At 37.5% G+C, this 17,238-nt stretch overlaps 1 protein-coding gene across 7 annotated transcripts in view; it reads right to left on the bottom strand.

Annotated features, from left to right (window-relative positions):
• The window catches only part of CTNNA3 (catenin alpha 3), a 416,441-nt gene that overhangs the window by 137,855 nt on the left and 261,348 nt on the right, over window positions 1-17,238 (bottom strand). For 6 of the 7 annotated variants that reach the window (XM_048946506.1, XM_048946508.1, XM_048946505.1 and 3 more), the window contains one exon: window positions 3,880-3,972. The exons of the other annotated variant lie outside the window; for it this stretch is intronic. In XM_048946506.1, coding sequence (XP_048802463.1) covers window positions 3,880-3,972 — 93 coding nt within the window. The remainder of the gene's footprint in view (window positions 1-3,879; window positions 3,973-17,238) is intronic. 7 annotated transcript variants of the gene reach the window in all.

Here is a 17,238-nt window from a genome sequence, read left to right on the forward strand (position 1 = left end):
TGTAATCCCTGAATACTGCAAATGAGTTCCAGACAGTTCAGCTAACATTGAAAAAGATATATCACACTAGGATAAACAAACGTACAATGTTGAAGATGATAATGTCAGATCTGTATATGAATGGCTTAGAAACCTGAGGCACATAAATATGTTCCACAGATCACCTCATTATCTTGTTTAACAGAGTAGAATACTTCAACTGGAGGACTTTTAAATCAGAGAGCTGCACTGACCACACAAGGTTTAACAAGAACAAGTACCAAATTCTGCACCTGGGAAGAGTCAACTCTGCTACACATACAGACTGGGAGATGAAACACAAGAGAGCAGCTCTGCTAAAAGGGATCTGGGGTTCTTGGTTGACAGTAAGTTGAACAGCAAGTCAACAGTGTGCCCCAGCAGCCAGGAAGATCAGCTGTCCCCTGGAGTGCAAACACAGCACTGCTAGCCAGCTGAGGAAGTGACTGTCCTGCTGTACACTGGTACAGCCTCACCTTGAGTACTGGTGCAGTTTTGGGCACCACCATACAAAAAGGACATAATACTATAGAAAGTGCCCAAAGGAGGGCTAAAAAGATGGTGAACAGACTAGAGGAGAAGATATATGAGGAGTAACTGAAGTCCTTTGGTTTGTCCAGCCCAAAGTAGAGGACACTGAGGAGGGAGTCTTCCACAGTCTTCTTCTTACCCTAGCTCCTCCTTTTGTTAGCCTAGCTTGCTGGACATAATTGTTGAGCGACATGAAAGCTGATCAGATTGAATATGAGGTAAAAGCAAAAAAAAATGGCATTTTAGAAAAAGAAACTGGAACTCTTGTCTACTTATTTCTGATGTCCTACCTTTAGGAAATTTTTCCATCTCTATATCCAACAGGTTTACCATCTACTGCTTATCTTGACCTCTACCATGAGACAGAGGATCAAGAGACTTCCTCCAACACATCTCTTCAGTGAAACATGAAGGGAACAAACCCAAATCCCAGAGTAAGAAATAACTATCATTTTGTACCCTTTCTGTACAAAAATATAATTGTTTGCTTGCTTTTGTAGATTATTTTCCTTTTCTTTCTAGCAGATTTGATTAGATCACAAATTTGTTTGCATACCAGGAAGGCAAGATGGATTCCCACACTGAACAACTGCAACATTTTAGATTTTACCTACTTGACACTCGAGAAAAACCTCCCAATAAAAGCTATTACCATGAACAGGAATTATTTTTCATTACCTAAAACATATGACAGCAGCACTCTCTCTACATTCTATTATTATTAATATAAAATTAAATATTTTTAAAATACATTCCTCAACCAATTTCACAGACAGAAATTGTTTCATATCTGCCTTAACATATTTTCTTAGCTTATCGATTTATTAAACACTTAGTTTATTTATTATTAGTAAATATTTTTTAATTCAATCTCATTTAAAAAAGCTTGAGTTCAGAATCACCTCTCTACTTTTAAATACAGAACAGTATAATTAAGAGAACATACGCACTCCTATGAATTCTAACAATTACAAGGCTTTCCTCCAGCGCTTGCCAATTTTCTGTCTACCTTTTCATCACTGCTATGGCATCATGGGAAATTTTGATGCTCAAACCTAAGGACTCCACAGTGTCTTTTGCAGGTGTTATTTGGTGGTGGGGGGAGGGGTTGAGTATTTTTTCTTTTTTGGGGGGGCAGGAGGGAAGGGGCATGTTTGCCTGAGGGAGGAGGGTTTGTTTTGGTTTTCATTCAATGTTTCTTGACTTTAATCCAAACAACTTGGCTCCCTTATGGCAATATATTTTTTCTGAGCACTGATTGTTTGTTTGTTTGTTTTTTAACTCTACAGATTTAAGAATACTGGGGATTTCTGCATGTAAATTTCTCCTATTTCAAACTCTAATTGATATGCTCTGCGGGGATCTTCAGAAATAATTGTTTTCCTGTGGAGAATTTTTTAATGATATAGCATAATATGATTTACTGTGAAAATGCAGATGCCTTACTCTGCTGTTCTTACTTTGGTAAAATACCAATTGCATTCACAGGGAATGATCCTTATCTGAGCAAGCAGCAAATGCTCCACAATGAACACACCATTAATAGTAACACAATCTTTTCATGTGCATACAGCATTCTCCATTTAGATCAACTTATAATCATCAACTAATTCATCCCTGAAATGAATTTAAAAGGTTTTTAAAGTTAAAAAAAAAGAAGAAAAAGAACAACAAAACAAACAAATCAAAAAAACTGAAACAAAAAGACAATATATACCACGCCAATGGGAAACAAAGCAAAACAGAAACAATAAATTTCCATTTTACTACAGAAAATTAAAACGTAGCAATTTAAATGGCCACAAAAAAAAAGTAATCCTCTAGTAAAAATCAGCTTTCATAGTTTCCGCTACCACATGTGATACTGATAATTCTAAGTTTAAAAAAAAAAAAAAAAAAAAAAAACAACCACAAAACAAAGAAACAAAAAAAACCCCACTACTACTGGATGCATAATAACATATTGTAAAGGTTCACTTGTACCCTTGGAGAAATAAAGCCGCTGGAAGAAGCTGTTAGCAAATTCTTCTTACAGGTTAATAATCCTACAAAAAAATGTAATGTAATAAAGCAAGTAAGCCATTTTACACAGTGATACATATAAAACACTGAAATGCTACAAAGTTATAAAAATAGACATTTAAACAATGATTTCTTTCAGGGAGTGTAGTGATAGAATAAGGAGTAATTACCTTAAAGAAGGTAAATTTAGATTAGACTTAAGTAAGCAATTCCGTACAATGAGAGCAGTGAGGCACTAGAAAAGGTTGCTCAGAGAAGTTGTGGAAGCCCCATCCCTGGGAGTGCTCAGTGCCAATGGGACTTCAGGCAACCTCATCTAGCGGGAGGTATCCCTGCTCGTAGCATGGGTGGTCGGAACTGGATGGTCCTTAAGGTACCTTCAAACCCAAACCTTTCTGTAATTCAATGATAAGACAGAACACTTTCAGAGTATCACACTTACATATGTGAATTCCTTTTTCTCATGTCTTGTTTTTCACTCAGTGGGTATAAAATGGACACCTCAAGCTTGTAATTGAACGTACTGTTAATACTTGTTCTTCACCTTCTATTTCAACTATATTTAGCATTCAAGCACAGAAAAGGATAAGAATACTTTGATCACTGTGTGAACTGTAGTGTTCTTCAAAGAACTAATGATCTTGAAATTATGTTGCCTCAAGGCTGAAACAACTCGTGTCAGATTCACACAAATCATCTCTGCTCTAAACAGAATTACGTAACTGCAGAAGTGTTACGTCTGTAATTCTGAACATGAGAAACACAATGAATACACTTTCTGTAAGTAAAGTACCAATAAAGTATCTGCAGCTGTGCTAATTCTTATTCATCTGCTTCAGACAAAAGTTCAAGCTTTTGGTTGGCAATAATCAGAATTAATACCAGAACATTCACATATACATAAAATAAAGCAAGCTGTAATAGCATTTCAAGTTCAGTCAAAATATGTACTGTGCTTTGTATAAGTAAAGACGCTCCTGATTTGCCTATCATAGTAGGCTATTCATTCAGTCAGGTTTAATTTCTGAAACAAAACAGCAGGTTTCTTAAATTGTGATTCCCACAACTCCTTAAGACTCCCAATCAATAGGCTATACACAATTCCTGCGTTAACCACTAAGAAATAGCAAAAGGATTAACTAAGTACATGCCCTTCATTTGTTATTCAGTTTTCATTTAACTACACTAACCACCGTGAGAACTGAATGTGAATGTTAGACTGAAGTAGCATAACTAAACATCTATGTTGTGTAACAAAACACTGCATGCTCAGTGCATCGTAATGGGAATTAATTGAAAAAGTCATACCTGTGGGCACAAAGTCTCTATGTGATTAGCTGCCATTTGGACAATTTTCATTCCGTCTTCATTTGTTGACAACGAACAAGCAAGATTAGCAACCTTAAATAAACAAATAGTTTTATAAGTAGGTATTCATCCCCATGCTACCAAACTTAGCAAAGGCATCTCTGCAAGGAAGACTTCATTACTTGGGGAAATTAATTTGTCCAACAACATATCTGAAGAAGAGAACTCTGCAGAAAAAAAAGGGAGCTGTGGAAAGAGGGGGTTGGTAACAAGGAATCTCATTACCTCTCACCAGTTCAAGTTCACCATGTAATACCTGCAGTATAATGTTTATATAACTTAAGGAAATTTCAAATTAGGATCCTATGGCTTCTTAAATCCCTTGTGGTTGTTTTGTTGCTTGTCAGAGCCTTTCAAATCATATATACAGCTATGTTTTTTTTAAACTTACTTATTTTTAAGTCCTCAAGATCCAGTCAGACTTGCCATGATTTGATACAATGAAATAGAGTGACTATGCCCTGTGTCATACACAGATCATTAATTAGCTGTAGAATTACCTAATGAAATAGTCATGTCAGTACAATTTATATTGAGAATATATAAGAAAACATGAAATATATGCAAGTTCCAGTTTATCTTCTGTTTAACTAAATGCAGTGGAGATACAACTTCTTTTATATGAAAAAAAAAAAAAAAAAAAAGCCTTCCTTCAAGGTTACACAACTCAACAACTTAGCAAAGATGAAGGAAAAAGAGCACGCTCTCACTTAAGTTAACTGCAGCTCAACAACAATCCATTGTAATGGGCTGGCTTGACAAATGCACAAGAGTGCCTTTGGGACACCAAGACCCAGTAGATCTTTTCATCGTGCTGAAGCAGTGTAAGGCCCTTACGTAAATTACTACACTTTCATAGCTTTGATAATCCTTTGCTGAAATAGCTGTATTTACACATGCATCACTCTTACATTAACACAGATTAAGAACTGCTTGAGAAAAAGTCCTCTGTAGTGCTGCTGCTAACAGCACAGATACAAAACAAATAGGCATACTTAATCTGTAATTATTCACAAGTCATGAAATGAACTGCATGGCCCAGGTGCCAAACAATAAAAACAAATCTTTATTTATCAACATTTTAATAGACTTTCCAACAAAGAATAATTTAATAATGTTCTGTTATCAGAATTTTCTATTTACTTAATTGATATAAATCATTAAAAAGAATCTGTTAGTCCAAGGACAAGTAAATTACTCTTTCCTTCCAAAATTCTGAAGAGAATGAGGGGTAGAATGCGCGGCCTTCCATGCACAGCTGTGTCTCCTTAGAAATAATTTATGAACCTTTTCCTGTTGTTCCAACAATTAATTGGTTCCCCACCTAAGTAATATAAAAACAGTTTTAGGATTGAAGAATTTCAGTTTTCATAGTTGCACTGAAACTATTCTCTTATTTTAGACAACTGCATTAATATTTTTTAAATACAATATTTGAGAAAAACTGTTCCTATTCTCAATCTTCTCCTCATGAATCTTAGTTTTATGTATGTCTTGGTAATGGTCTAATCCAATATTCCAAGCATTGGGAACTTACAATAAGCTATTTTATGACTAAAACAAACATAAGACTATGTTGTTTATACTAAAGTCTTTTAAAAATCAAAACAGTTTTTGAAAAAGTAGTAGTCAGTCACTGTATTATAATATATTAATTGTGTTACAACATTTCAGCTCAGTTTTAGGAATACATATTGCATTGCCATCCTGACAGTGAATTTACCTCCTTGCCTTCATTTTACTTGACATTAGGAAATCTTTCACTGCCATTCAGATAAAATTTTCATCTACTTATTATGTCATGAGCCAACATTACAAACAGGAAGCACTACTTTCAGAGCAGCCCTCACGTATAACTTATATGTAAGTAATAGAGCTCTCTGTCATCTTCAGTAGCTGATTAAATCAACAGCTATTCCACCTAAAAGACAATCCAGATAACAGTAAATCATCATCATCATCATGGTCTCAACCATAAGTATACTAACTCTTAAGTCATTTCCCTCACTATGTCCTGAAGAGATCTCTTTGGTACTACAAACTAAAACATAAAATCAAGTTGATTAGTTATATAAGGGCTGCTCCAAAAGTAATGCTTCCTATTTTGTCATGTTGGCCCACAGTGTCAGAGGCAGATGTTGTTTTTACGGTAGTAGAGGTTGAACCTTCCTGCAGTATCCCATCACATGCTGCAGTCTGACAGATGGCAACAGAGGCGCAGTCTGACAAAATGGTGTCTAATACAGAAGTGCAGATGAAACAAAAGTGTGTAAATTAACTCCTCCACACAGAAAAAAATGTCACCCCTGACATTCATAGACACTTGCTGAATATTTATGGAGAAAAAAACAGCGGATATGAGCACAGTGAGGCATGGGAGGTGTGTTTCAGCAGTGGTGACATCAACAGTGTGTCACCTCCACTAGTGCAGATATTTACAAGTGCAGCACGCAGACTCTTGACTGCTGGCCAAAATGCCAAATGGTGACAACAGTGAAAAATAAGTGTTTTGTAGCAAGGTTTTTCTCTATCAAACAGTGTTATTGTGCTCTTTGTATCTGTTGCTGTTTCTATAGAAATAAACAGAAGGCTTCACTTTCAGAGTGACCTATATATTAAGCTGTTTATCATCTGCTGCCAGAGTTTCTACTTAATTTTTGTATTCCTTATAAAATGCCTCAAGATACTTCCATTTAGAAGTAACACTAGTATTTTTTTTTTTAAGTTGTTACTCTTGTGGAAACTATATTGAAAATAGATTTAACATTCATTTTGTTGCTATTCCTGCCTCTTTTTACTTTTTACCTCCTACTCTTCCAGAAATATCCCTGACTGCTAGTTTAAATATTCTGACACATTATACTTCTACAAGCCTGTATACCTATCTTCTGGTTCCCTCTGCATTTCTCTTTTATATGCCTCCATGTCTTTCCTCTTCTGCAGAAGTGAATTACGCATTATGCCATTAATGCCATAATCATTACTGGTTTAACAAAATTAGCTCTACACTGTACACTGGAGACTAACCACTTCCCCTGTTCAACTGTCACCAACTACCTTGTTAACATCAAAAAACTCCTCAGAGCATTATGTAACAGTGCTTCCTCTAACATTATTTATCAGGCATGCTAGAGATTTTATTTTGGTATTTAATCAGTAAAAGGATATTTGAATACCAATGGACTAGACTGCTGCCTATTTTCAACTAACATAAATCAGCAGTCTGTTTATTACAAGTTCTATACATGCTCAGTTAAGTTTCATTTCATACACGTCATTTTGAAAACTGCTTTGATAATCTGGGTCACACACAAAATAAAAATATAAAATTAAAAACACAGCCCATTGAAGCAAAGATGACGTGTGAAAGTGAGAACTCCACACAATAAACATTTCAGAAATAACTTACTTTTATCTAAGTGTCAGGCTTAATGCAGAACCTCATTTAGCTTTCTCTCACTGCTATTCGTAAAACTAAAGACAGCTGAAGAACCAGGTTAAAGATTCCTTCTCCAGATCTCAGCATGCAGAGCTAATTTACAGTATTATTTTAATAGATCTAAACATTCTTAGCATTATACATCTCAGAATATGGCTGTGTGTTTTTCCAGTTATGAGACCTGCAACTCCAAGTGGACTATTCAGCTGACTACAATATGAGCCAACTTCAACAATAGTAGCCCAGAATTACTATCAAAAACCAGTGGTCAGTATTAAAGCAGAATGAAGACACCGAACAGGTTACAAGGAGAAAATTCATAGAAACATAACATGGGATTAACCGTAACTGACAGCAGTTGACAAACAAAATTGCCCTACACTGCTCTGAAATTTATCATCATAAAACAGATTTACTGTTAGTTAATGTTTTAACTAACATTACTATTACTAAACCTGGGCAGAATACACAAAACCAAAGATATTTGAGTGGTGCATATTCAGGGCTACAGACACCATTAAACCAGCATCCAATGCTTGAGTAACTGGTTAGTGAAGTTGCAAATCTCAACAGCATTGACCTGCATCTATTTGCCTGCTGGAATACTCTACTTTGTATTTATTTACAAATAAAGCATTTCACTCCTTTGTCGAACACTTAGACTCAATACATCTGCCCTCATCACAGTCAGTTACACAAAATAAATTCATTCCAGTATAAGAAACTGTCCTCTCCCTAAACAGCTACTCTAACTACAAACATCTACAGTGACTTGGATCAAAACAGCCTTCATTTCAGATCTCAATCAGCAAATAAAGAGATTAAATGGTAGATTTTGCCTTGTTCAGCCTCATTAGGTTCACGTAGCTCACTTCTCAATTTTCACCAGGTCCAGGATGGCATCCCTCCCTTCTGTTTTGTCAACTGCACCACTCAGCTTCTGCCATCAGCAAACTTACTAAGGATGCTTTCAATCTCACTATATGTGTCATTGGAAAAGATGTTGAAGTGCACTGGTCTCAAGACAGGTATTTGGGATACACCTCTCATCACTGGCCTCCATCTGGTCCTAGACCCATTAACCACAATACTCTGGATGTGACATCTAACCAATTTTTTACACATGAAATAGCACACTCTTCAAATCCACGTTCTCTCCAACTGAAAGATAAGCATATGGTGTGGGACCATGCCAAAGTCCAGGTAGATGACAGCAGTTGCCTTTCCTTTGTCTACCAATGCCGTCACTCCAACTCAGAGGGCTACCAGATTGGTCAGACACAAACTGACCTTGGAGCAGCTGTGCTGGCTGTCTAGGTCACCTCTCCATCTCATACATGTCCAGTTTCCAGGAAGATCTGCTCCATGACCTACCTAGGCACAGATGTGAGACTGACCTGCCTACAGTTCCCCTGGGCTTCCCACATCCCTCTCTTATGAACAAGAATGGTATTTCCCTTTTTCCAATCACTGGGGATTTCACTTGACAGCCACAACTTTTTGATTATGATGGAGAGTAACTTGGTAATCACATTAGCCAGTTCCTTCAGGACCCTGGGATGGCAAGTCATCCAGCCCCATAGATCTGTAAACCTTCAGTCCCTTGTGGCAGTCTCTGACTCATTCTGCTTTTACAGTGAAAGGGATTTTGCTCGCCTGATTGATGCCTAGAGGTTCAGGGACTCGAGAGGCATGGGAAGTATGAATGCCAGTGAAGACCGAGGCACATAACTTGTTGAGTACCTTAGCCTACTCTGTGTCTGCTGAAGCCACTTCTCCCTTCTCATTTATCTCAGGGGGTACATTCTCCTTGGTCTATCTATTCTGAGCAGTGTACCAGTAGAACCCCTTCCTGCTACTTTTCTCATCCTTCACCAAGTCCAGTTCCATCTCCACCTTGCTTTTCTTGATCTATTCCCTGCATGTCCAGATAGCATCCCTGTATTCTTTCCAGGCCACATAGCCCTGCTTTCACTGCCTGTACATGTCCTTTCTTTCCCTCCGTTTGACCAGCAGGTCCTTGTTCAGCTATGCCAGTTTCCTGCCTCTTCTGTTTGATTTCCTATGTTAGAGCATGGAGAGCCTGTCTTCTTAGGAAGGTGGCATTGAAGACCTGCCAGCTCTGTCCCATTCCTATGTTCCTAAGAACAGTTTCCCATGGCATCCCACTCAACAATTAATTAAACAGCTGGAAGTTCACTCTCCTGAATTTCTGAGTCCTGACTGCTCTTTGTAAGGCCCATATTCCTCAAGATCATGAACTCAACTACGGAACAATTGCTACAGCCCAGACTGCCACCAGTCTTAGCCACTTCAATGCTCTCCTTTGCACTGGTGAGTGTGAAGTTCACTTCTGGTTGGTCCGTCCAACATGTGGATCAGGAAGTGATCCTCAATGGATTCCAGGGAGCTCCTGGATTGTTTGCAGCCATCTGCATTGCTTTACCAGCAGACATCTGGCTGATTTAAGTCCTCCATTAGGTTGCAAGTCTGCAAGCACCATGCCTCTTTAGCTACAGGAAGTCCTTGTCAACAAGCATGTCTAATCAGGCAGTCTGTAGTAGACCTCAAGGCACCGGATGTCCTTTATTGGTTTGTCCCTAATTTTAACCCAGATGCTCTCAACATAATTGTGACTATTTCTCAAGAGGCAGATGTTCACAATCTCTCAATTTCTTAACATAGAGGGCAACTCCCATGCCTTCTTCTGCCTGGATGTAGGAAGGCCCTACAGAGAGATGTAGACAGGCTGGATTGCTGGGTTGAAGCCAACAGTATGAAGTTCAGTAAGACCAAGTGCTGGGTCCTGCACTTTGCCCACAGCAAACCCAGGCAATGCCACAGGCTTGGGGCAGAGTGGCTGGAAAAATGTGCAGAAGAAATGGACCTGGGGGCTCTGGTTGACACTCAGCTGAACATGAGCCAGCAGTGTACCCAAGTGGCCGAAAAGGCCAATAGCATCCTGGCTTGTGTAAGAAAGAGTTGCTAGCAGGAGCAAGGAAGCAATCATCCCTTTGCACTCATCCCTGGTGAGGCCACGCCTCAAGTACTGTGTTCAGTTTTGGGCCCCTCACTACAAGAAAGACACTGAGGCCCTGGAACATGTTCAGAGAAGGGTAATGAAGCTGGTGAGGCATCTGGGCACAAGTCTTGTGAGGAATAGTTGAGGGAGTTGGGATTGTTCAGTCTGGAGAAGAGGAGGCTCAGGGTGACCTTGTCACTCCCTGCAACTACCTGAAAGGAGGATGTGGTGAGGTGGGAATTGGACTCCTCTCCCATGTAACTCGCAACAGGACTAGAGGGAATGCCCTCAAGTTACACCAGCAGAGATTTAGGTTGGACGTTAGGAAATACTTCTCTAAGAAAGTGGTCAGGTGCTGGAATGGGTTGCTCAGGGAGGCAGTGGAGTCATCATTCTTGGAGGTGTTCATGAAACATTTAGATGTTGTACTAAGGGACATGGTTTAGTGGGTAACACAGGTGATAGATGGATGGTTGGACTGGATGATTTTAGAGGACTTTTCCAACCTTGGTGATTCCATGATTCTTTTCTTTCTATCTCTTCTGAAAAGCTTGTAGCTCTCAATCATCATGCTCCAGTTGTGCGATTCATCCCACCAGTTGTGTGATATTTTCTAACCACGTCATGGCTTCCAGCTCTTCCTAGTTGTTTCCCACACTGCATGCACTGGTGTAGAGGATCTTCAGCGAGGTTCTCAACAGTGTTAGCTTCCTCAAGAAGCTCCTGACATTCCTTAGAGATGAGTTTAATCAAATCTGAGGTTCTTCCTTGCTGCTTCCTAAAACGATAGTATTATTTGTCCCCTTCTACATCAAATCTAGTTTAAATTTCCACTGATCAGTCCATCCAGCTTGCTTCCTGAAATACTCTCGTCCCACCTTGTTGATTATCTCCCATCCAACAACGTGCCCAGTTTCTCATATATTTGTATTCACATGCACACATTTTTGTAAAAAAGATTATGTCAACAAAAAGAAAAAAAAAAAACACCTAAGAGCAAAGCCACTAGTTCACAGTCTTGAAATTCTACAAACAACATAAGTTCACAGACTCTAGAAATAGCCGAAGGAGTAGTATAACATACCACCTAATGAGATAAGACTGTAATTTCCCACCTTGCTTAAGGCTTACACCAATAGGTTTAATGACTTCCTAGAATCATCCTACTTTTCTCCGTAGATATTTAATTAACCACATCAATGCCGCAAAATAATACACAGAACTATTCAACCCTGTATATCAACATACATGGTTAGTAAGCTGGAAAACAATAGTGTCAAGTGAAGGCAGTGTTTACTAACTAACAATTAATTGTACAAATTGGCTCCTATAATTAAAATTCAAATTAAAAAATGGATTTCAATAATGTATGAGAAAGAAAACGGTAACAGTTCTTACTGCATGACAGGTAGGATGTTACCTGGACCCTTAGGCATTATCCTCGTCAATCCTGACAAGCTCTCTCCCTTTAAATGAAAGCAAAACATTTTATAACAAAAGACCTTTCACTGATATCTACACAGAACTGTAGTCAGAAGTTCTCCTGCCCTCCAGAAACCAAGTCAAAAGAAGTTGTATACACTTTTGCAAGATACAGTTTGTGGCAATGTCTAAATTCTAGCAACCTGGGACCTTTTCCTTACTCTGGGAAGACATCTCCCATCTTACAAAGAGGACAAAATTTACTGGAGAGAATAAAAAGGTCAGTGCCTAAGGCACTTTATGTAGCTCCCAAACCAACAACTCCTACATCATACATACAAAAACATCAGTTGAGTTTGAGTAATTCTTTTCTAACACCTCTTTCAATAATAAGAAAATAACATTTCAGAACTTCACATATGTTAAATCTCTTAATACTCTTGGAATGTTTTTCTTTAAAGCTACCTTTTCCCAGCATTCCATCAAAACAACTAATCACAGCCTTATCTTCGCAATTTCACTTCAGTCATTTTCCATAAATCTGCGTTTCTGACAAATAGATAATTGTTTCATCACAACAAAATTGATGTGTGCACCAAAGCAACAGACAAGCAGGAAACTACCTTTCACACCAAAGGCTGGTTTCACAAATGAATGGATTTCTAATAGGCAATGACAATTCAGCCACTGCAGCGCCTTTGGCCAGCTGCAACACAATATTCCTATATTAAACATCTCTGCTGCTTTTCTCCAAGCACTTAGACACAATGCCAAGTCACTGTTAAGTGGTGTGGCATCCTCACAGCACATTGAAAAGCAGAAAAAAAACCAAACAACCTTGCATTCAGGTAACTTCTTGTTTTTACATTTTACAATTACCTGGATGACTCATTTTTTTTTCCCCACTAAGCTTTCCAACAATTGCAATGCTGACAACTTCTGTTTCCTGGAACTGAAAGGAGAATAACTCAGAGAAACATTTGTAAAGAAAAGTACCTTAATGATCATCCGAAAGTAGTGATGAAGTCTTTCATACACCCTTGATCAATGCAGGAAACAATCACAGAACATATGTGTATCAATTCTTTCTACCATAAACTAAAAATGCAATTATTTTTTACATATTCAAAGGACATTATACAACTTAATATTTTTAGCATTATTTAAAGATCTTTATTCTTCTGATGCCTCTGAGCAGGTATTAAAAAATATATACATATCCAGAGAAGATGTATACATATACTGCTCTTTCAGTGAGCAGCTTTAAGGGTAAGTAGTAGCAACAAATGATCAAGTACAAATACAGACTAAAATACTGCTCTAATCCAAAGTGTCTCTCTCTCATTTTCACTGGTGACAGGCCATTCACGTGTGCTCCTAAAAGACTGATATTGTTCACATAAAGTACTTAATTCAAAAAATAAATCATTTTGAATAGAAACTGAAACTATTTAGCAATCTAGAAAAAGAAGGTGCATCTCACATTGCTTCATGTCATTGCTTCATGAGCTGATTTTTTAGACTGAAATTTTGGATTTTCTAGTTCAGAAAGCTAGGTCTTAAAAAGCAAGGCCATTAGGCTTAGCATTCACAAAAGGTTAAGTAGCACCTCTTAACAAGTTTAAAAAAAAGGATGAGGAAATTCAACTTCCAGAACACATAAACCCTTGTTTTGCAATCTATTCTAAAAACTCAATCAAGAAACATGCAACAAAAATGTGTGTCTATCTCATTTTGTTGGACAAGAACTCAGCCAATCACCGTCAGTCACAATGTACCATAAACTCCGCTCAGTTGCAGAACCTTCCACTAGGATGGGAGTGTCAAGACAACACCATGGAGCGTTGCCTCAAAATAATGGCTATGAAGGCACTTGCTAGACTGATGGAAGTACTGGGAGGTAAAGGTGAACTCGCCAATGTCTACTGCATTTAGTTCTTGGCAATATTACAAGCAATCCTGTCCCTGATTTGTATTCTTTTATCACTTTTTGTTTTCCCCACTGAATAACAATCAGTTCTGCTGCACAGGCATGAAAGTCTTGAAGCTTGGGTGTATGCTAAACCCATTGAAAAAACTCTGCATACTAGATTGAGTAAAAATTTTAAATTAAATTCTAAAGCTAAGAACATGAATAGGAAGCTTTTCATGAAATAGACTGATTATATTTATGGTGGTTATAAAGTACTATTATAAGGCAATCCATAATTTACTCATACTAAAGTACAGGTATATAAGTACATTAGATAACTGAAGTATCTTTAAAGGAAAGTAAATGTTATACTGACCCAGTGGTAAAAATCCGATTTCCTCCACAGCATGTAAAAAATTAAAGACATGTTTATACATTCTCTATATTCTGCATTTCAAGTCCTTTAAAAACATAAATTAACCCTCTCATTTCTATTTTTCCTTAATTCTCTCAGTTAAATAATTTTTCCCAGGTGTATTAGTTTTCCTTCTCCTCTTAGTGCATAGGATCATGAGCTGTGCTCCCGCAGCTACTATAAAAGCCATCTATACACAGCAATTCCAATAGCAGTGAAGCTGGAAGTAATCTCCTAGCTACAGTTTATATGGAATAAATTTTGTACTAACAAATGTTTCTGTATCACATGAAGACTTTCTGTCAATTAAGTTCAAATGTTTATAATACGAATTCCTTCACTGATTTGTATGATGCATTATCTATTCTAGGAAAACAAAATTTACAACCAACATTTACATATAAAATCATTCAGGTTTCCAAACTGCAGATGAACTCTGTAGCAACCAGGAAAAAGCTTGCATGCATACTCACCACTAAGTACCTACATACCATTCAAAGACTGTGCTCCTAATAAATTCACTGAAAAAAACCCCTCTCATTGAGCTTATAGCTTGCTTACAGAAAACCAGCCTTCAAAAAAGGCAAATGAATTCCCTGTTTATCATTGCAAAGTGATGAACACATAAGACACAATCCTGACACATATAAACGTTTATCCAACAAGATTTACACCAGTTACTACTAAGTTTCAAAGGAAACAAATTTCTGAGCAAGGAAGCAGGAGTATATAGGAGTATAACCCATAAATGATTTCTAAAGAAGGCTGATGGGGTACTTGTTAATTAAGATAAAATTTGAAAAAGCACCATGAAAAAGCACTTCCCTCCACAAAAATACACAGGATATTGCCACCCACTCCTTTACCAGACTATCTGAGTAGAAGCAAACTGATACTGGTTGACTGATGACAGAGAGAACATGACTAGATGATGTAATTCTGTCCCGAGTCTGGGAAGAAGGCTCATGGGGTCTGGTAACAGCTGCCTGTGTTTTTCAGAAGGATAATGTTTCAGAAATTTGACATTAAGACCAGCTGCCTGACCATTTCAGGGCTAACCAAAACTTCAGTAGATTAACAAGGATATTAACCAAGTATTTCTTGAATACTGATAAACATGGGGCACCAAGCACTAGGAAGCCCATTCCAGTGTTCAATATCCTCACAGGAATGAAGTTTTTCCTAACGTCCAGTCTGAACCTCCTGTGGTGCACCTTTGTGCTGTTCCCGTGTGTTCTATCATCAGCGACCAGGGAGAGGGACTGGCGTTTCTCTTTCCACTTTCAATACTATTTTAGCACTTATTAAAAAGTTTAATGTTATGATATTGAAGTGTGAGCAATGCAAACTGACATGTTCATGTTACTGCATACTGCATTAGTTTGGTTTCTTTTAAAGAGTTTTTCCAGAACAATAACGTACTGAAAAAAAACATCTAACAGTAAGTGCCTTTTGTCTTAGCCAAGTTGTCAAAAACAAAAACATCAAACATCTCTGTTGAACAACTATCACTTGTCTTTCTTACGATGAGAAATTCTAGTCCACGACATCCTATTCTTCTTCCTAATTTCCTTGTTTTCTTTTTGAAAACAAGTACAGCTACTATACTTAATTTTATGTATGCAGTTAGGTCTCTAGAGTGAAATGATTTCTCCTGTATTTCACCTTCAGAATTATTCTGTTATGGGCAACAGGCAACACAGAAGAGTTCTGTCAAAACTGAGATTTCTGGGGAAATGCCATGGAATCACAATCATCACAATTACTAACAATTTGAGAAACTTCTGGTTTCTGAAGTAATCCAAGAAACAAATAATTGCCAGTACACTTGTGCACCAGCTGTCTCTATGCCATCAGCAAAAATACTAACCAAGCACAATGAGCTGGAATCCCTGTTGAATCAAGATTACTCTCCCTTAGGAGCTTGCATAATTTACAGTACACCCCACCTCAACAGCTGAGGTCAGTCAGCCATGTAGTATGGTAAGTACACCCCTCAGACACAGAATTCTGGTCTTCTGGATGTTTATCTTTTCTTCATTTGCTTCATACTTATGCAATAAAAACTGTGATTAAGAGGATTAATGAAAACATCACCGTTTATCACCTGAAGCTCAATCCATAACAGAGAACTTGAGCCTTATTTAATCAATTACATAAAGGTGTAAAAATTCTCATATTATGAATTCAGAAATTACTGCAAGGTGCTAGAACTTTGTAAGGCCCAAAATACCAAGGTTCAAAGCCCTAAAATTTTCCTGTGGTTAAAAATACAGGCTTTACTTTAAGATAATTAAATTTTTTCCACAATTTTCTCCATTCACCACTAAGAAAACACGAGCTCTCCATTAAGAATCCTTCTAATAACTTCAATATATTAAGAACAAATTACTATTTTTGAAGGCCTCCTTCTACCTTGTCTATAGTCATCCAATTAATGCTGATAGGTTCTTTTCATCAGAATTGTAACTGTTTTTGCATTTAAAGCATTTGTGCATTTTTCCTCTGCTGCTTGTTACTTCTCAAAAAGCTCCCACATCCCTACAATTACCACTTCCATCTTTAAAGTACCTTTTTGCATGCTTACTGCAAACAACCAACCAGAGCAACATCCAAAAACATCAAGCTTGCTGGTACAACAATGAGAATGACTACACTATTGATAGCCATCACATAAACTTTTAAACCAGGTCAATTTGTTAGAGGACTCTATTCAGCGCAGTAATAAATTTTAGCTTACATAGGAAAGCAGAGGTTCAGGCCTAACTCTTGATGCTGCTAGCATTAACTTTGTGTTTTAGGAATTAACTTTCATTTCCAAACAACTTGCAGAAAAAGATATCTGTAAGTAAAGATAGAAAAGTTTTGTTGTTTCGCATGTTTGTGGCCTTTTTTTCATTTGTTTTTGTAGACACATTGTTTGCTACATAGTCACAGATTTATATAAAATTAGCATACAGTTAGTAGCTGAACTGCTAAAACAGATGAGATAAAATCTTGGGATTTAACAGAATTGAAGCAATGAAAAACCTACAAGAAAGGAACTCAGCTATTCTCACTGATGTGTTATTAACTAACTCCAGCCTGAA

Source organism: Lagopus muta, chromosome 5 (assembly GCF_023343835.1).
Source record: "Lagopus muta isolate bLagMut1 chromosome 5, bLagMut1 primary, whole genome shotgun sequence".
Lineage (NCBI taxonomy): Eukaryota > Metazoa > Chordata > Aves > Galliformes > Phasianidae > Lagopus > Lagopus muta.